This window comes from Camelus bactrianus, chromosome 4 (genome assembly GCF_048773025.1).
Source record: "Camelus bactrianus isolate YW-2024 breed Bactrian camel chromosome 4, ASM4877302v1, whole genome shotgun sequence".
NCBI classification, from domain to species: Eukaryota; Metazoa; Chordata; class Mammalia; order Artiodactyla; family Camelidae; genus Camelus; species Camelus bactrianus.
In genome coordinates this window covers 70,911,265-70,930,412 of record NC_133542.1, presented here as the reverse complement: position 1 = coordinate 70,930,412, position 19,148 = coordinate 70,911,265, and the positions used below count along the sequence as shown (strand labels likewise).

The following is a 19,148-nucleotide window of genomic DNA, read 5'->3' as shown; positions in this document are numbered from 1 at the left end:
CTGCCCTCGGGCCCCAATCTGGCCGTTAGCCCGAGCCCCTCAGGTCTCCAGGATGTGGAGCGGTCACTTCCTCAGCTGTCTGTTCAGCCGTTCCTGTCAGGTGGGATGAGGCTGGCGATGATATCTCTCGTGCTGGCCCTTCCCTTCCTGAGCACGGTCCTTCCCGGCGGGCTGTGAGGGAGCTCATCTCTGCCATGTGCCACTGCCACCCCCGGGGCCTGCTGGGGCCCCCGCAGCAGCTGGAGCGGCTGGGTGAGCTGCTTCCACTGGCTCCCACTCGCTCCCAGGGCACGAGGTGCCTCCCATTGAGGGTGCTGAGTATGGGGGCTTGGTCCTGCTCCACAGACCCAGGAGGAGGTCAAGGGGCTGGAAGTCTAGCCCCCTGTTAGTGTCAGGGAATGTGAGGGCCCCAAGTGGTGTCCCCCTGGAGAGGGGAGGGCTGAGCATGTGGCACCGGAGCCAAGCTGCTTGGGTTCAAGTTCCTGTTCTGCTCTGTGGTGGTGGCCTTGGGCTGGGGTCTTGGCCCCAGAACTTGCAGTTTCTTGGAATGTGGAATTGGACTAATGAGAGTGGCTGCTCCAGACAGTTGCTGGAAGGGTTAGCGTGACTGTGGGTTGCCAGCACTTGGAGCAGGCTCCAGTGGCAGCTGGTTCTGTAAAATGCTTTGAGTGGGGCCTGGCAAGTGGGAAGCACTGTCTGAGCATTAGCTGTTATTATTATTATTGTCGTCGTTGTTACTCACAGTGAAGAAGGGGGCTCTGGAGCCAGGTAGCACTGGGCATAGGGCCAGCTGTTTCCTGGCTGTGTGATACCGGGCAGTTTCCTAGCCTCAGTCTTGTCATCTATAAAAAGGGCCAGTAGTCCATCCTGGGAACCCTGCTGTGAGGGTCACTTGCGATGGCCAGTGGGAGTCAGCTGATAGGAGGTAATGGCAGCCGAAGGAGCTGCCTAAGGCCCCAGAGCAAGGTTGGGGGTGGGGGGCGGGAGGTTCTGGGAGCAGACGGAGCAGCTGCCCCTAGCCTGATCTCACCCCTGCCTTGTGTTTTTTCATTTTTTATTTATTTATTTCTTTTGGTGGTGGTGGTGGTTTTATAATACTTCCACAAGCAGATTCTTGTTATGAAAATAGTCACTCTGTGATACAAACTGAAAAGTGAGAGTTCCTCTCCCCACCCCCACAGGTAATAGGGTCCTCACCTCCCTAAAGGCAGACCCTGTACCCTTGTGCTCACTGTCCCTCTGGCCCGCAGGGAGGAGGTGCAGGAGAACTGTGTACGGTGGCGGAAGAGGTTCACCTTCGTGTGTAAGATGAGCGCCAACCCGGCCACCGGCCTGCTGGACCCCTGCATCTTCCGTGTGTCAGTGCGCAAGGTGAGGCTGGCGGGGACTGGGGGTGCACATGGGGCCACTGGTCCAGTAGCTTTAGACCCACCTCCTGAGTGAGTAAGTCTGCCCCTTTCTTTGTCCTCCTCCCCTGGCAGTCAGATTGGGGGGTGGGCGGACTGGGGAGACCCATGAGGTCCCCGGGATTCCCTAGTCAACCTGTGTCTGTTTCCCGTGCAGGAGCTGAAAGGCGGGAAGACTTATTCCAAGGTAAGCAGGGCTGTGTGAAGGGGTAGTGGGGTGGGACGGGATGGGTGGGAAGAGACAGGCCTGAGAGAAGCTCCTAGCAGAACCTCCAGCTGCCTCTCTGTCCCAAACAGGAGACACACCCTCCAGGAGATGTATGAGTTTTTTGAAGTCTTTATTGATAGTCTCTGTGTTTCATGTAAAGGCAGTGGATGCTCCTTCCAGCACAGATAGTGCAGAGGTTCCCACAGTGAAAGGGTGGCTTCCACCCCATTCCTCTCTCTGCCCCCTCCTCAGACCCCACTATTTTAATTTGTTAGGATCTTCCAGACCTTTTAAGAAAAAAATATGTACGAATATATCGTATGTACAGCACAGTGAAGAAAACGTGTGCACATAGTTTAGAGAGTCATATAAGGGGCACCCTGTGTGTGTACTTGTACACGTACATGCAGATGTGATTTTTAAACACACAAGAGGGACTTGTTCTAAACAGATTCTCCAGCTTGGGTTTTTACTTACCAACACATCATGGGCACTTTTTTGTGTCATCACCAATTTCCTCTTGCTTTCTAACAGTGGCGGGTCCCACCGTGTGGCTGGGTGAAGAGGCCTCAGCCAGTCCCCACTGTTGCACACCTGTGCTGTCGGCAGGCGTTCCCTGCGCCCCCAGACAGTTCAGGCCTACACATTAAAACCTTTTCTATTCGAGGAAATGCAGGAAGACAGCTCTGAAAGGGTTACCTCCGGCTTTGAATCAGCCTGCTCTGCCCTATAACCCTTCTCTGTTGGGACTCTCAGCCCACCACCCTCTGTGGCCCGGGGCAGGGGGGACGGGGCACCCAACAGCAGGGGCTGAGCTCAGTCGGAGGGGAAGTGCCTTTGCCTCACCTCACCCTGCATGGAAGGGAGGTGCTGTGCAGGGTGTGTCCTTCCCACTGACCAGAGTTGAGGGAGCTTAGCGGACTGGGCCAGGAGCTCTGCCCTGGCCGGGGCGCTCGTGCCTTCTCCAGAAGCAGAGGGCAAGGTGGCTAGAAGCAGGCTGTGGAAGGTGCTGTCAGGGTGGAGATTCCTCTTGTTGATGCACGTGGCTCCGGACGGCTGCCCAGCCAGGAAAGAACATGCCAGCGAACAGCTGGAGCATCCCACCTCCCCCGACAAACGTTGATCAGGCATCTAGCATGTGTCAGACCTGCCATTCCAGGTCCTTCCCTTCCGTTCCCTAATCACGCTTCCCCACAGGCTCAGCTCCCCTTATACAGAGGAGGAAACTGAGGCCCAGAAAGGTGGTGAGACTAGATGCTGATCAGGCCTAGTGTCAGGCCTAGTGTCAGGCCTGGCTCTGCTAGTTACGGTGCATGAGGCCCTAAGCAAGTCACTTCCCTGCTCTGAACCTTAGTTTCCTCGTCTGTAGAATGGGGGTCACTCTGAGATGATGGCAGGGCTAGAATCTGAACCTGAGTCCCTGATTCTGGAGCATGTGCCCCGAACTGTGCAGTAGAGCCTTGCATGCAGCAGGTGCTCAGGAAATGTCCCTGATTGGCTTGGTTCGTCCTCTGAGTCCCCAGGCTTAGCACCCTCTCACCTCAGCCTTCAGGTCTGGCAGACGGGGCTTCCACCTAAGAGACCTTCTTAGCTCATTCATCCTGTTCTCACACTTGCTCACGTCCCTCCCCATGCCTTACTCCCGTCTGCACCCCAGGAGCAGCTGGGAGTTCCCTCAGCCCCTCACTCCAGCTCCCACCAGGGACTCCTGCCCACCCATCCCAACACCAAGTTCTCACGGGCCTTTCCTCCCCTCCTGTCCACTGGCCTGGAGGCTCCCACAGCACGGCCTTGTTTCCCAGGGAACAATGCGTCTGTGTCACAGACAACAGTGTCCTTTCATCTCCGGCGCTGCCCCGATGCACACTGGGACGCGCACAAAGGGCGCTTTGTGCCGCTGCTCAGGGATGTGAGCTCCTGGCTTTGCCACGTTGGAGCCGCCAACCAGGGCCTCTGTCCTTGGGTGCTGGTTATGCAACAGTCAGTCTGGGCTGTGGGGCGGGCCCAGGGGTTCTGCCTCCCCTCCACCTCCCCACCTCGCCAAATTAACCCTTGGGCTGCTAGCCCTGCACCCACACTCTCCCCTGTCCCCCCAGCTGGGCTTTGCTGACTTGAACCTGGCCGAGTTTGCAGGCTCGGGCTCCACGGTGCGCTGCTGCCTGCTGGAGGGATATGACACGAAGAACACCCGACAGGACAACTCCATCCTCAAGGTATGGGGCTCTGCTGCCTCATCTGCCCCCTCCCACCAAGGGGCAGGGGAAGACTTGCTCCTTGTCCTCTGGAGGGTTGTTAAAAATGGAGGTTCTCACCCAAGACAGGCAGTGAGGGATGTTGGGAAGACGTGGGCCCTGGGGTCAGGAAACCACCATCAGAGAGAGGCCTGACTTGGCCATGACCTCAGTTTCTCCATCCATAATTTGCAGTCAGGAGGTGAACCCAACAGTCTCTTTAAGGCTTTGGTGAGCACTTTTGGTGAGATCAGCATCCCTGAGTGCTTACCACCCCTTATCTTGTGATGCCTGACAACAGCCCCGTGGGGTGTGGTGTCTGTTATTGATCTCAGTTTTGCAGAGGAGGGGGCTGAAGCACAGAGGTTAGATCACTTGCCCGGAGTCACAGGCAGAGCTGGCACTTGACCCTGTGGTCCAGCTCCTAACTACTGCCCCATATGTCATGAGGCAGCCTGAGCTCCCAGAGTATCGGAGCAGATGGACCTGCCATCCCTGGACCCGGGCAGACCCTGGCAGCTGCTCAGAGGGCCCAGCCACGTGCAGGTTTCCAGTGGCCAGAGAAACACCCTCCCCGCAGGCACCTGCCCCTTTGGCCTCTTGGAATAGAGATATCTGGGCATCTGCTGCCAGCACACCTCTCTTCCTCGCCTCCACACCCTCCCACCTGGCTGAGAAAACAGTCTTGTCCTAACCACACCTCTACAAGCTGACCCAGCAGGAGCATGTTGTGCCTGGCGGAGCCGGGTAGAGGTGGTGAGCAGAGACTCTGGGGCTTCCTGGACCTTTTGCAGAGGAAACCAGAGCCACCTGAAAAGGTCCAGGCTAGTTGTTGTGAGAACCAAGGCCTTTCAGCCTCATTCCAGTGGCCCTGTGCACCCTCATGTCAGATCATGGGGGCCCTGGGGGCTGGTGGCTTCGAGTTCAAGGCCAGCTCAGTCACTTCCTCTGAGTCTGAGTCTCAGTTCCCTTGTCTGCAGCCTGGGACCATCCCCAACTTTGTAGGATGCTACCATGGTCAAATGAAATAATCCATTTAAAAAAAGGTTACCATTTTTATCAGAGGTGTTTCTGGAATTTGAGCACCCCTTTCCCACTCTGTCACCTTCTGCCTGTTACTCTGTCCCAGCCCAGATTTGGGGACCCAGACCTTGCCTTGTTTGGGCCATTGCCAAAATCTTTGCCCAAGTGGATGTTACATTTCTAATGGCTTCTTGCTTTACTTTATTTTCAACAAACTTTCACAAGCCCCTGCCCTCTGCGTTGGACTGTGTGAGCCTCCGACGCCAAGTCAGGCTTGAGGAAACCTCCCCCTGCCTGCCTCGCCTGCTCTGAGGGCCGTGAGGGCCGCTGAGGATGGAGAGCGGCTGCAGCCCCACCCTTGAGGGCTCAGTCTAGTCGTAGTTCTGAAATGACAGAAGCGAACTTTCGCTCCTTGATCACTCTGTGCCAGGCACCCAGCGTCTTCTTCACTATCCCACGACGCAGCTGTTAGGATCAGTTTTGTCCTCTCCAGGAGGAAACTGGGGCTTAGTGAGGTTTGGTGGCTTCAGCAGGGCCAGTGAGGGACGGAGACAGGATTAGAGTCCAAGGCCATCTGAAGCCAGAGCAGGGGGGCTGCAGGGAGGCCGGGCCCCTGGGCTGAGTGGGTGGACGAGGCGTGGCTGATTTCTCCCGCTTTTGCACAGGTCACCATTGGAATGTTCCTGCTCTCTGGAGACCCCTGCTTCAAGACGTGAGTGCTGGTGCAGGCCTCCTGAGGGCTGGGGGCTCTGTCCTGGACACTGGAGGAGGGAGGACAGGGACTTTTCTCTCCTCCAGGCTCTTGGGTTCCCCTGTCTTTTTCTGACCCCAAAGTGGGGCACGCCAGTCATACCCATCTGTCTTCCCAAGGCCGCCATCCACTGCCAAGTCCATCTCCATCCCAGGCCAGGATTCCTCCCTGCAGCTGACGTGTAAGGGTGGTGGGACCAGCAGCAGTGGCAGCAGCAGCACCAACTCCCTGACGGGGTCCCGACCCCCCAAGGCCCGGCCCACCATCCTAAGCTCAGGTACTGTTCCCCACCTGCCCTCTCTACCCCACCCCATGGCTGAAGGCTTTTATCTCCCTGTGGCCCTAGGTCCCAAGGGGGATACTTGCCGAGCAGAGAACGCTAGTGGGATGGCATTCACTCACCCGTGCTTCCATTAGACAGTCGTCCGAGCCCCTCCCCTGAGCCGGGTGCTGTGTGTGGCCCCAGGATCACAGCAGCGCCCTGGATGGAGACTGCTGTGGGTCCCTGACCTGGTGGCTCTCCTGGTATAGTAGGAGAGACGGTGTCAGTGACACTACAAATAAGTCAAATGCATGTCCACCTACAGATGTGGGAGAGACACAGAAGGCATCCGCCTGGAAACGACCAGGGAAGGCTCCCTGAAGGGGTGGTGTTTGAGCTGAATCTGGGGTGTAGGGCACAGTGTTTCTGGCAGAGGGATGTGCTCTGAGCTCTTGCTCTGCTACCTGCTGCATGACCTTGACCGGCCGTTTGGCCTCTCCAGGTCTCAGCATCCTCTGAGAAATGGAATCAGCAGTAGTGACCACGTCCTGGGTTGCTCTGGGGATGAACTGAGCAAACATGCGTGCCTTGCCTGGCACATAGTACGTGCTCTGTATTTCCCAGCACATGTTTCCATTAAACTCTCATTATTACTAATGTTATGAAAAATGCAAATAAGCCTGAATCCCCAGAGGAGTCAGTGTGGCAATTAAGAAGGGGAGGTGCTACCAGAATAGAAGGCTCTGGCCTGTACCGCCTCCCCATCTCCAGTGCTGTGCAGGGTGAAGCAGGCTCCCTGAGCTTAAGCCTTGGCTCCTGCACCCCGTCCCTGGGGGTGAGCTCAGAGGTGGGAGGTGACTGCCCCCAGGCTGATCAGTAAGCAAGGTGGCATGTAGTAGCCCTAATTTGTGCCACAAGAGTAATTAGGGCGTAGGGCCTCAGGCCCTGTTTCCTGGGAGATTATGCCCCTAGGGGCTGGGAGCAGTGAGGGATCCTCTGACCTCCAGGGCCAGCTTTCCTCTACCCCATTTTTCCTGCAGACCCAGCCAGGTGAGACCCAGAGCAGAAAGCTGGGCTTCTTACCTGTCTCAGCCTGGGTGCTACATGCAGGATCTGGGGGCTTCCCAGCTCCATTACTCTCTCCAGCTTCAGGGCAGGGGTCCCCAGAGGAGAGATCTGGGGACTGGGCCACCCCAGGACATATGGTGTCTTTTGTGCAATAGAAGGGGTGTCTCTCCCACAAGGGGTAGAGTTTGAGACCCCAAAAGCCTCTCTACCCCTGCAACCCCCACCCCAGATGCAGAGAGCCTGTTGGGGACTTGAAAAGCCATGTGGCTTTGGGTGAGGTCACAGCAGGCCTGGGGTCCAGCCTGTGGCCTGAGTGTGCTCATCTCTGAAGGGGAGATGAATGAGTCTTTGCTTCCTCTGTTGACCAGGAGGACTGGCTGGTGGGTACTCATGGAGCCCTGGGCAGACCCCGCCTGGTTTCCTGCACCTCCTGCTGCCAGTGCCTGAGAGCGTGTTTCAGAGTTGGGCTTGTGGGTGATTTGGGACAGCACTGTGGGCCACTTCCTCCCACCCTTATTTGCTCCACTCCAGCTCCACCGATCCAAGCTCATTCAAGCCTCAGGGCCTTTGCTTATGCTGTTCCTTTTGTCTGGAAGGCCCTTTCCCTCATGTCTTATCTGGCTTGCTCTCTGCCACACATCCTGAAGGTCTCAACATTAAGGCCATCTCAGAGAAGCCTTCCCCGAGCCCAGATGGGGTCAGACCCCCATAGGCACTTCTCCCTGCTCTGTGCCATTTGCCAGTTGTGGTTAATTATGGACCATTTTTGTTCCACATTCTTCTTTCCCACCAATGTGTACCTGTGACACCCTGTCTCCTGTTCCCAGCACCCATTAGAGTGCCCTGCATGGAGGATGTCCCTAACAGCTATCTGTGGAATGAACCAAGGAACCTGGGTTCAAGTGGTGAACTGTGGCTGGGGGCAGGTTGCTGTTCCCCTAAACCTCAGCTTTTCAGTCTATTAAATGGGAACACATAGTGTGCTGCCCGCCCCCCTACTCTCAGTGAGAGAACATGTGAAGAGTGGGCACACTAGTAACCCCTGCCCCTCTCCCACTTCCAGGGGTGCCAGAGGAGCCGGACCAGAACCTCTCCAGCCCCGAGGAGGTATTCCACTCCGGCCATTCCCGGAACTCCAGCTACGCCAGCCAACAGTCCAAAATCTCCGGTGAGTGCCCACCCTGCCCGTGCCCTTGGCCTTCCACTTTCTCTGGCTCCCGAGTAATGAACGCCCCCGGGCTGCCCGCCAGGCTACAGCACGGAGCACTCGCGCTCCTCCAGCCTCTCGGACCTGACTCACCGCCGCAACACGTCCACCAGCAGCAGCGCCTCGGGCGGCCTCAGCATGACTGTGGAAGGCCCCGAGGGCAGCGAGCGTGAGCACCGACCCCCCGAGAAGCCACCGCGGCCACCTCGGCCCCATCTGTCGGACCGGTCATTTCGGTAAGTCTCACCAGAAGTGCTCCTGGAGAACAGACCCCTGTGGCGGCTCCCTGAACCTCTGCTTCTTTGCCTGTCACTCAGGGACACCAGGGCCTCCGCCTCAGTGGGTTGAGTGATGGTTATTCAACCAGCTGATACTCATGAGGCTGTCGCCACAGCCTAGCGTGCATGCTCAGTTAGCAGTTGCTGTGTGTGGTTTAGTGTCCCTTAGGTCCCTGCCTGCTTCTGTGCTCTGCAGCCTCTCACAGGCTGGTACTTAACCTCTCAGGGCCTCCGTTCCCTAAAACAGGTCATAGCAACCCCCACACGTAGGGTTGATGTGACGGTTAAATGAATACAATCTAGACCAGCTGTCATGTGCACTCAGCCTCCTGAGTGGGGCAGGTGCTCGCTCCTGTTCTCATCTTGCCTGTTACTGCCCTGACTGTTGTGACTGCCCTACCCCGCTCCAGGAGGAAGAAGGACTCGGTGGAGAGCCACCCTACCTGGGTGGATGATACGCGGATCGACGCTGACGACATCGTGGAGAAGATTATGCAGAGCCAGGACTTCACGGACGGCAGCAATAGTGAGGGTAAGCTGCCCACACAAGTGGGCCGGGGGCAATGCCCAGGGCCCTCTGGCTGTGCCGCCTGCTCAGCCTCCATCCTCCCCTTGTCCCCACAGACAGCAACCTCCGGCTATTCGTGAGCCGCGATGGCTCCACCACCCTGAGTGGCATCCAGTTGGCCAACAGGTAGGTGTGAAGGTTGGAGGTGGGTCATGATGGTGGCTCTGGGGCACGGTGGTGAGAGCATTAGGTCTCTGCAGCCCACTGAGCTATATTTGAATGCCAGTTCTTGTCATTGTGACCTTGAGCCAGTCACTTCTCTCTGAGCCTCAGTTTGGCCATCTGTCAAATGATGTGGACCACACCACCTCACCTGGAAACCTGGAACAACACTCCAGGATTGATCTGAGGGTCCCAAGGGTAACCTTGGAAAGTGCACAAAGCTGGGCACACAGCAGGGGTTTAATGTATCTTTATTTTGGACTCCACTTTACTTTCCCTTCCTCCTGGGTCTGGGAACCCCTAAAAAATGATGGTGATGACTTGTTTATTTATTGAATAAATACTTATTGCATAGCAGTTACACATACCAGGTACTGAGCTAGATGCTGGGGATATGGCAGTGAGCAACAAAGATTTCTGCCTGCAAGATATTCAGAGATGAGGGGGCGGTAGGATCAAACTCTACAGTTTATAGAATGCCCTCTCACCATCATTTACAGCATGTCTGCCATGTACCTGGCTCACTGAATGAATAAATGAATGAATGAATGAATGGAGGAGCTTCCCACCTGCAGGGTTGTGCTGAAGGCTTTCCCCTGGTTTCCTGTGGACTGGGTGGGAAAGTGCGCATTTAACATCTAGGCCCAGAGCAGGAGGAGATGACTGGGCCACCCAGGGTCCCCAGACCTGTCCTCTGGTGCTCCTCTGCTGACCCCTGCTGGCCAAGGCTGGAAATTGCAACTGCTGTCTTTCCACCACCTTCTGAGCTACCCTGGGTGGGGTGCCCAAGAAAGAAACAGAGGGTACCTCATTGGGGGTTTGTGATACCCCTCTCCAGCCCCTTCTGAGGATGTGGGAACTGAGATTCAAGGAGGGAAGAACCAATCTATTTGGCAGCAAGGTCATTGCAGAGCTGTATGCTGAGCCCTGTAATGTCCTAGATCCCAGGGGTGGGCCTGGCCTCACTGGGGAGAAGAGCTGATCAGGCTCCCCATCTTCTGCTGCACTCTTAGCAAGCCTCATAATCCCTCTGAGCCTCAATTTCTTCATCTGTCAAGTGGGGCTGGGTGCAGACTTACTGTGAGGATGGGTGCAGCTCATGGCTGAGCTGGTGCTCAGGAGGGCTTGGGTACGGTCTGTGCCAGTTCTGTGAGCCCACAGACTCCAATACTTAACATCTGTGTAGCCCTGGGCAAGTGACTCAACTTCTCTGAGCCTTCTCCAAGCCTGCAGTTTCCCTCTCTGCAAAATGGGGCCAGTTAACAGTGCCTGCTTGTGAAGTACTTCCAAGGACCTGGCCCAGAGGAGGACAAGCTGACTTCTCTCTCCCTGCAGGGTCTCCTCTGGGGTCTACGAGCCAGTTGTGATTGAAAGCCATTGAGGATCCAGTCCAGGCTGGAGAAGGGCCCTGCCTTCATGGGCGTCCAGACCCGAATCATTCCACAAGGGACCTTCCCCTTCGGATCACCATCCGTGCCACATCTCATCTGTGCCTCCTCCATGCACTCCAGCCCCAAAGCATCATTCCATTGTCCTCCCATCCATGCTGGGACCCTCTTGGCCCGCTGGGGCCCCGGGCACCACTGTGAATATTCTCCTCTGAACCACTAGAGGGCAGGACACATGGGCCCATAAAGCAAGTGGGCCGGACAAAGCTGCGGGGAATGCCCTGCTAGAGAGACACCTGGCCCCTCGGTGATGGCATGCAGCAGCTCCTGCCCAAACGAGGATGCATGTGGCCAAGGGGCCTCTTGTCCTGTGTCCCCACTCACTCCAGGAGCACTGGCTTGGCCATACCCTGGCAGGGCCTTGCTCCATTGCTCCCTTGCCCTTGGCGGCCAGTCCACCCCTAGAATCCTGCCACCATGGCCCTCTGACTGCTTAGTGCTTCAGCTATCCATTCCTTGAGTCCTGGGGGACCTGCTGGCGGCCTCCTCCTGGGAACCAAGACCTCAGACCCCACCCACACTCCAGACTGAGACACTTACCCCCTCCCACACCGCCTGCAACGAATGTTCTCCTGCTGCCCTGGCAGCCTGCACTTTGCACATGCTTGTCTCCGGCACAGCCCCCTGGCCCTCACCTGCCCCTCTGAGGATTCCTGGGCGCTGTCTGCTGTGCAGTCAGTGGCCCAGCTTTGGCTGCCCGGCTGGAACGCGGCACTGCCTCCCCTCCCTCCAGTTAGCTCCAGCTCAGGCCCGAGCCCCATGCTGAGAAAGGTCTGAGCGCGGATGTTGGTCCCCCTCTGCCCGGGGCTGGGTCCCGAGCAGCTGGCTTCCTGTAGGAAGCCAGGGAAGGTGCCTCCTGAGCCCTTGGAGGTCAGCGGCCTAGCTGGGCTGGACTTGGCAAGCAAAGCACCCTTTCTCTCCCCTCAGGGTCAGCTGGCCCAGGCGGGGGCCGATGCTGGAGAGGCAGGTGGGCTGTGACTAGACTGGCCCGGAGCTGGCTTCCTGACCAGAAAAGCCTCAGCCATCCTCTGAAAGCATCCTCCTCCTGGGAAGGGGGGGGGGGGTTCCAGTAGGGAGCAGTTTGGTCCTGCTCCCACCCCTGCCCCTAGCTAAATCCTCTGCTCTCAGCACTTTCCCCTGGTCCTCACCCTCGTTACTTCCTTGAAGGTGGGTTCTGGCTGCCAGCCAGTCCCTGGACAGACTCCCCTGCCACTCTTAAGTTTCATTCATTTTGTATAAACCCAGCAGGCTGGTGTTTACTTAGCCCTGTACCTTCTTCCTCCCCCCCCCCCCTTTTTTCTTCCTTTCTTTTTCTTTTAGAGTTCACAGTTTGGTATTTTCTGCTCCCCCCAGGCGAGGGGAGGTGGTTCTGTTCTCTCCCTACCTGCTGACTGGGTCCCAGCAGGGCTGGGGATCTGGGTGGGGTGGGGGTGTCCTCCCCAGGCTGGGAGGGGTCCTTGCCTTCTGCCCCACTGGCAAGAGAATTGGAGTCTTGGTCTTGGAACCTCCTGGCATTGGGACCAGAGCATTTTTAGGATTCCTGTTGTTTTTAATTCCCTGACCCTTTTAGAAATTGAATGTTAGATGGTGCCTGCTGAGGCAGGATGGAGCGTTTGCTCTGGCTGGAGAAGGCTCTGGTCAGCTCTGCAGGTCCCTTCCTGCCCCACAGACACCCCCCTGGCACTTTAAAAGGGAGCTGACTGCACTGTCTCCAGGTGAAGTGGCCCCCGAAAGATGGGGGAACACGGTCCTTCCCTTCTGTGTCTGCATGACCTCAGCCCAGTGGGGAGATGCATTCAGGGTGTATTTGGGGTCTGATTCAAAGTTCTGGGGCTTTAGGCATAAAATAGCTGGCTTTGGTGCTGTTGGGGAGAATTCCCCAAGCCAGGAACCCCAGCCCCACCCTAGATGAGGTCTGAACGTGACAGTCACCCCAGAAGGAGACAGAGCCTGTCACATCCTCCCACGCCAGGCCCTGGGCCAGGGTATTAGACTGAGAAGTAGGCCACAACCAAATTAATGCTGGCTGGAGCCGGAGGCCTGGAGCCCTGGCCTCATCCCCATGTGGGAGCCTTCTTTGTCCCTCTGATTCCCTCAAGCTCAGTGAATTCCCACTAGGTGCCCACAGCTCCAGACTTAAAATCCTATATATAGAGAGAGATAGAAAGACTATATTAGAGATATTTTTGGAAAGGAATTGGTCTATGCAATGCCAGTTTGGAATCTTCTTGAAAGATGGTTTAACGTTTTTACTAGATTTAAAGAAAAGAAATAAAGGTCTACAATATTTTTAGTTTTTTTTTTTCGGTCACCCCACAAACTGACCACATGGCATGATCTGCCAGGAGAATGTCCCTGGTTCCCTCCCTCAGGGAGGGGAGCAGGAAGATGGGGGGAGGGGAGGTCTTTTTTTTTTCTTTAACTCCCCTCATTTCTAACCGAATATTGCCACCACCACCACCACCCCCTGATTCAGTGGGCTGTGTTTGTATCTCTGTCCCAGCTTCTATTGTAGAAAATAACATTGTAAGGGGAAATCAGCCTAGTGTCAGTGTTTTGGTTTGGGGAAAAAATAAAATGTTGCAGTTTTTGTTTGTTACAGCATGTTGGTTTTTTGTTTTACTGAGTTGACTTTGGGTTCAAAGATGGCATCAGAAAGAAGCCAGATGTATAAGGTGATGTTCTGGGGGTGAGGAAGATGGCCAGGGTTCTCCAAGTCCTGACTGCAGCCACGACTAACCATTGTTATTACTCCAGATTTCTGGAGAGGAAACCGAGGCCCAGAAGGGCAGTTTCTTGCCAGCCTCACACCTAAGTGGCAGCTCTGACCTCAGAGCCCAAGTTCTAACCGCCAAGAGTCAGGTGGCCTCTAACAAGCATACCTGAGGGCAAATAACTGCCTCAGTTTTCTCAGCTGCAAATGGGGTTGTAGATCAAATGGGAAAGTGGGCATACAGCCCCCTCCACCGCCCCGGGAACCGCCCCGGGAGCTTGACCTGCGGAAGGTGCCGAGCATTTTCCTGGCCTCTAAAGCTGCAAGTCAGCACTGTCTCCATGCCTGGACCCTTCACTCCCTGCCCCTGAATCAAGTTACAGAGAAGCTGACTTAGCCAAGCTCTGGGAAAGGCAAGTCACCCTGGGCCTTCAATGGGCTCAGAAGTGGTAGGAAGCCTCAGGACTTTGGATGAGCCAAGGCCAGGTCCTTGCCACAGCGCTGCATTATCCCCAACCCATCTCAGTGCTGATCCCCACTCGGCCCCTGTAAACCCTGGATGCTGATTCTCTGTCCCTTCTGTTCTAGGCTAAGCCCAAAGTTTGTCCTAAGACAGAGGGAAAAAATAGGGCTGTACACAAAAAATGGTTGCTCCTTTGGAACATGGTGATGCTATGTAAAAAAAACAGTATACAAAATGGTAGGGGGTAAAAAGGTGGGTCCTCTCAGCTTTGAGAGGGCAGTCCCCAGAGTCAGAGATGGGTCCAGATGACCAAGGAGAATGATGCTGCCAGCAGGAGCAAGCCATGCCGGGTTCAGACTGCATCTCTGCGTGTCCCCGGTCTCTTTAAGTGAAGACAGCACATAGAGAGTTTCCACATAACCCCTCAGGAGGCCTGGAGTCTCTGGGTGCTCTACTCTAGCGTTCCAGAATTAGCAAATCTTAAAGCTGGTTGATTGATTTAAAGGTCTTATATGCTGGGCACTGGGGATACAACAGTGACCACAGACCCTATCCTCAGGGAGCTCTCAGGTGGGCCAGATCAACAAGTAAATCAGCTAATTAAAACGCAGTGACAAATGTCATCATGGAGTGACACTTCGGGCTGTGGAACACAGAGGATGGAACCCCTGCCTAGCTGTGAAGTTCGCTTCCCTGGGACATGTGGCATTCCAGTGAGACCTGATGAATGAGAAGCAGCCGGCCCCACGAGCTGTGGGAACACAGTATTCCAGACCTTGGAGCTGGAGGGGACAGCAAAGATGATCAGGCCTCCAAGCCTGGGGAGGGGCCTGCACACCGGGCCAGTCCTAAGATATGTCTGGGCTGCCACAAGACCCAGAGCCCAAGAGGGAGACAGTGAGGGTTGGGAGGGTCAACCTGGCCTCATTCCTGCAGTGAAGAGAGGACACCCTAAGGGTCAGCCAATCAAAATCTCCAACCCTGAAAGCTCCGGCCAGCCCCTCCTTCTCCCACCCCAGGCCCTGTGGTGAACGTTTTCTGCACCCTCAACAGACAAGTTAGGGCCTCGGGACCAGGAAATAGGGCCCTCGGGTTCTGGAGTAGGCTTCATCACTGACTTGGATTGTGATCTGCACGTCCTCGCCCTTCTCTGAGACTCATTTTTTTTCCCCATCTGAAAAATGGGACTTCCTTCACTCCACCCACATTCTGCTCTGACTTTGGGGCTCTGGGATATTGAGAGATGGGCTTGTTTCCTGGGGTGAGTTCGACAGGACTGAGGCCACGAGTGCCGGTCGGTCTAGGTTCGCCACTCCATCCCATTCCCGGAGACTCGGGAACATGTCCCACAATGCCCTTGAGAAACTACATTTCCCGACATGCAAACGGGGAGGCGGTGCCCACCTGTCTTGGGCAATCTGCTCCTGGACCGGCCTAAGGACTACGACTCCCGGCGTGCTCCGCGGCCCAAGGCCAGAAGGGCCCGGATCCGGAACCAGATGTGGTGTAGTGCTCCCGTGCCGAAGCGCCGGGGAGATGGTGAGCTTGGAGCGGATTGCTGGGCGTGGGGGCGTCTAGGGGTGAGGTCCTGGGTCTGCTCAGGAGCTAGGGCTTGAGCACTCGGAGCTGGGATCGCTTTCCCGCCGGCCCATCGTACGGGTGATAACGCCTTGGCCCGGCACTCTCTCTCCCGGCCTAAAAATTGATGCCTAGTCAGCCACGTCAGATACGTCTGTTGACTGAATGGCGTAATCAGACTGCTACGCCCCTCTCCATTAGTGCACCTAAATGAAGGGTCACTTCCTCAGTTGAGCTCTCCCTTTTCTCCAGGCCACGGGGACTGACCAGGTGGTGGGACTCGGCCTCGTCGCCGTTAGCCTGATCATCTTCACCTACTACACCGCCTGGGTAATTCTCTTGGTATGTGTGCTTCCCCCGCCCTCTCTCACCACCCACCCCTGGATCTTGAAGCCAACTCCTAACATCATTTAAGCAGCTACAGTGTGACAGGCACTGTGCTTGGTGCTTTACCTGCATATCTCATGAAAGCTCCAGAACAGCACTATGAAGAGGGTACTAGCGGTGTCCCCATTTTATAGATGAGGAAGCTAAGGCTCAGGGAGAAGTGTCAAAACAAAGTCCTGTTCTGGATTTGCTTTGCCTCTAGTCCTGGTTATCTGTGGGCTTCTGGACATGACAAGTGCCAGTGGATTTTGTGAGAGTTTTTAGGATTTTCTTTAACCCCTGTGGGAAAATTTGTTGGTTACTGCTTTAAAAAGGGCAGTGTGTTTGGAAGGCAAAATCTTGCAGAATTTGGTATCCTTTGGAGAAAAATGTTAGTAAAGAAGAGCTTGGAGCCCAAGGCTGGGAACCATTTGAGGAGTCTTCATTTTCCCATGCTAGACTGTGGGGGCCTTAGGGCAAGTCCTTTGTCTTCTGCTCCTTGCCAGGTCCCCAGCACCAACTTAGGGCAGGCACCAGGCAAGTGCCCAGTGCACAACTACTAAACAAATGAAGGAAGGAAACAAATCAAGTCACCCAAAATGCCATCATCTTAAAAACAAATGCAGTCTTGGTGCTTTGATGGGATCGGCCCCTGAGATGGAGGAGGTGGGATGTTTGAGCTTGGGGAGGTGGGCAGGGCGAGGAATGCTCACCAGAGCTCTGCCCTCGATGCCAGCCATTCATCGACAGTCAGCATGTCATCCACAAGTATTTCCTGCCCCGAGCCTATGCTGTTGCCATCCCACTGGCCGCTGGTCTCCTGCTGCTCCTGTTTGTGGGTAAGTTCCCCCAACCCTGGGTAGGGTGTCTGAGGGGCCCCCAGACCCTCTTCCACCCCTGAACATGCTGCTGCACTTTGGTACTTGCTGTACATCTGCTTAAGCCTCTTTGTCCCCAGCTCACACCTGGGGTTTCCCTGTTCTTCCTTCTGGGCTGCAAGTCAGTCTTCTCGATGCCTCAGGCTCATTGGACTCTAAAAGGATGTCTCCTTTTTCCTGCTCTCTCCACCACCACTGTGGAGAGAGCACCTCCGTCACCTCTCACCCGATTGTCACCCTGGCTCATGAGTCTTGCACCCTCTGTCTTCCAGGGTCTAGTCTGTGGGCTTCCTAGGGGCAGAGACTGTGTCTTCATCATTACTGTGTCCTCAGCCCCTGGCTCAGGCTATGGCACTGAGTTGGTGCTCAAGAAAATGGTTTGGATGAGTCACCAGTCAGATATCTGGATGATGGGGGTGGGAGGTGGGTGGATGATGGATGCTGAGTGGGCGGGTAGGGAGGTGGACAGGTGGTTGACTGAGTGAGCAGATGGATAGTTGGATGGATCTTATTCCCTGTAGAATTGGAAACACTAGACTCAGCAAGTTGCCTGTCATAGCCACTTAGCTGATGTTTGTTGAATGAATGTGGGCAAATGCGTGGCTTGATGAATGACTAGGGAGATGCCCAGGTGGTCTGGAGGATGCTTGGGTAGATGCTTCGCCCCATGTGAGGGTCATTCTGCCATACTGTGTCCTGCTCTGGCCTCCCAGCAACCCCCAGCTGGGATCTTACCTTTCTGGTCTGTATATTCCAGGACTGTTCATCACCTACGTGATGCTGAAGAACCAGAAGGTGACCAAAAAGGCTCAGTGAAGGCCCAGCAGGGATGAGGCTGCCAGCCCCTTCTCTGCTTCTTCTCCAGGGCAGACCAAGGGTGGGAGCCCACAGGACCCATGCAGGCACCCCTGTGGGATGGAGCTGCTCAGGACTCATCCTGACTGGCCAGAGCCCCTGCTCCTCCCCTGCTCACTCGTCCAGAAACCAGGAGGAAGGTGTACCTGAAAGTTCCCTCTCACCCCTTCTGGCTCAGGATCTGAAAGATGCTGGCCCTCCCCACCTCACCTTCAGACTCTTGGTTACTTTTTCCTCTGGGTTCTGCACTCTTGCCTCAGTTTCCCTCCTGTCACATGCTGTTGTTGGATTTGGCAGGTTCTGGGGCATCATGTGACCTCTCCCCACATGTCCTGCTCCTCCTCCAAGGCAGCTTTCCTGGGTCTGACATAGCCCCAGACCCCACAGGATTTCTGGACCTGGAAAGCCTAGGGCTGACAGGCCCCAGGACCACCTCCAGGCCTCAGGACACATTAGGGTGGCCACACCAGGCCCCCAGATCGACCGCTTCTTGTGGAGGCCCAGCCCCCCAGGCCCAGTCCCCCAACCCCAGTACTGGCTTGTTGGGGAGAGCTGAACAATAAATGTTGATGGTGTGTTTGTCTGAGTTTCATCCCTGACCAGGGGATCGGGACTGCTCTGGGGCTGGAGAGGGCTAGGAGCTGGCCTCTGCATTGGTCTCAGGTTAAGAGACCCTGGTTTGTGCAATGAGGTTGCCTCAGGGGTCTCCTGGATCATGCCTGTGGTGAAGACAGGATAAAACGGGAGCCAGGACAAATGTGGGTCTGGCCTGGTGCAGTTCATGGCTGGGGAGTTCATGGAGGCGTGGCAGTGCCAGGCGCGCCAGGCACCACATCAGCCGCTACCATGCTTCCCCCATGCCAGCCCAGCCAGCATGGGATTTTAAAGATCCTTAGGCTGGTCCCCTAAAAGCCCATCTGTTATACCGGGCGGCCCAACATAGCATGGCTCTGAGGCAGTGAGGGCTGCTGGGGGCCAGAGCTGGGCTGGTTCCACTGTGTTCAGGTGGACTGGCACAGGCCCCAGCCCTAGTCCCCAGCAATCCCACCATGTCCCTCTGGGCAGCCAGCTCTCTCATTCACCATGCCTAGCGTAAGGCTCCCTCCCCTCTCACCTGGGACATTCATTCTCCCTCCAGTTAGTGGAGATGTCCCCCTCATCAGGAAAAAGAGACCAACGGCAGGCTCACCTGCCATGTCCTTACCTGTCCTGCCTTCTCCCCATCCTCCAGTCCAGGCAGAGCTGCCCACCTGGGCTCTGGGTCCTGTCCTCTCCCACAGCTATAGCACGAGCCTCCTGTCTGATGATCCCTCTCAAGGGAACAAGCTCTTCTCAACAAGGTCCTCCCAGAGTTTCATGAACATCTTACAGGCTCCATTTAAGAGCCCCTCTATCAACCTGATAATTCCATCCAGGTCCCTCCCCCCTCTCTCCTCTTTACAGCCAGACTTCCCAAAAGAGTGTCCGTACCAGCTGTTTGTATTTCCTCACCTCACAGTATTCCAGGAGGGCTGCACTCAGACCACCAGTGACATCTAGTCTTTAAATCCAAAGCATGTTTCCTTGACCCCTCCTGTGACATCCCCCCTGGGTGCACCCTCAGACACTGGCTGACTCATTCTCCTACTTTATGTCTCACTTATGCTCCTCTGTTCTCCTGTGAGAAGGCGGGTTCCTCAGGAC

At 55.8% G+C, this 19,148-nt stretch overlaps 2 protein-coding genes across 2 annotated transcripts in view; both read left to right on the top strand.

Moving 5' to 3' along the window:
- EEIG1 (estrogen-induced osteoclastogenesis regulator 1) overlaps positions 1-13,216 on the top strand; it is a 34,858-nt gene extending 21,642 nt beyond the window's left edge. Inside the window, exons 2-11 of the mRNA XM_010951167.3 lie at positions 1,251-1,371; positions 1,564-1,593; positions 3,711-3,827; positions 5,534-5,580; positions 5,739-5,896; positions 8,013-8,117; positions 8,200-8,392; positions 8,845-8,966; positions 9,059-9,128; positions 10,500-13,216. Of these exons, the coding sequence (XP_010949469.2) occupies positions 1,251-1,371; positions 1,564-1,593; positions 3,711-3,827; positions 5,534-5,580; positions 5,739-5,896; positions 8,013-8,117; positions 8,200-8,392; positions 8,845-8,966; positions 9,059-9,128; positions 10,500-10,545 (1,009 nt within the window). The 3' untranslated portion in view covers positions 10,546-13,216. The remainder of the gene's footprint in view (positions 1-1,250; positions 1,372-1,563; positions 1,594-3,710; positions 3,828-5,533; positions 5,581-5,738; positions 5,897-8,012; positions 8,118-8,199; positions 8,393-8,844; positions 8,967-9,058; positions 9,129-10,499) is intronic.
- A 1,898-nt stretch (positions 13,217-15,114) lies between these two features.
- Positions 15,115-18,044, top strand: DPM2 (dolichyl-phosphate mannosyltransferase subunit 2, regulatory). The gene is made up of 4 exons (XM_010951166.3): positions 15,115-15,327; positions 15,619-15,708; positions 16,469-16,571; positions 17,368-18,044. The coding sequence occupies exons 1-4, from the start codon at positions 15,130-15,132 to the stop codon at positions 17,424-17,426; spliced, it is 450 nt and encodes a 149-aa protein (XP_010949468.2). The 5' UTR covers positions 15,115-15,129; the 3' UTR covers positions 17,427-18,044.
- Positions 18,045-19,148: the final 1,104 nt, after the last annotated feature.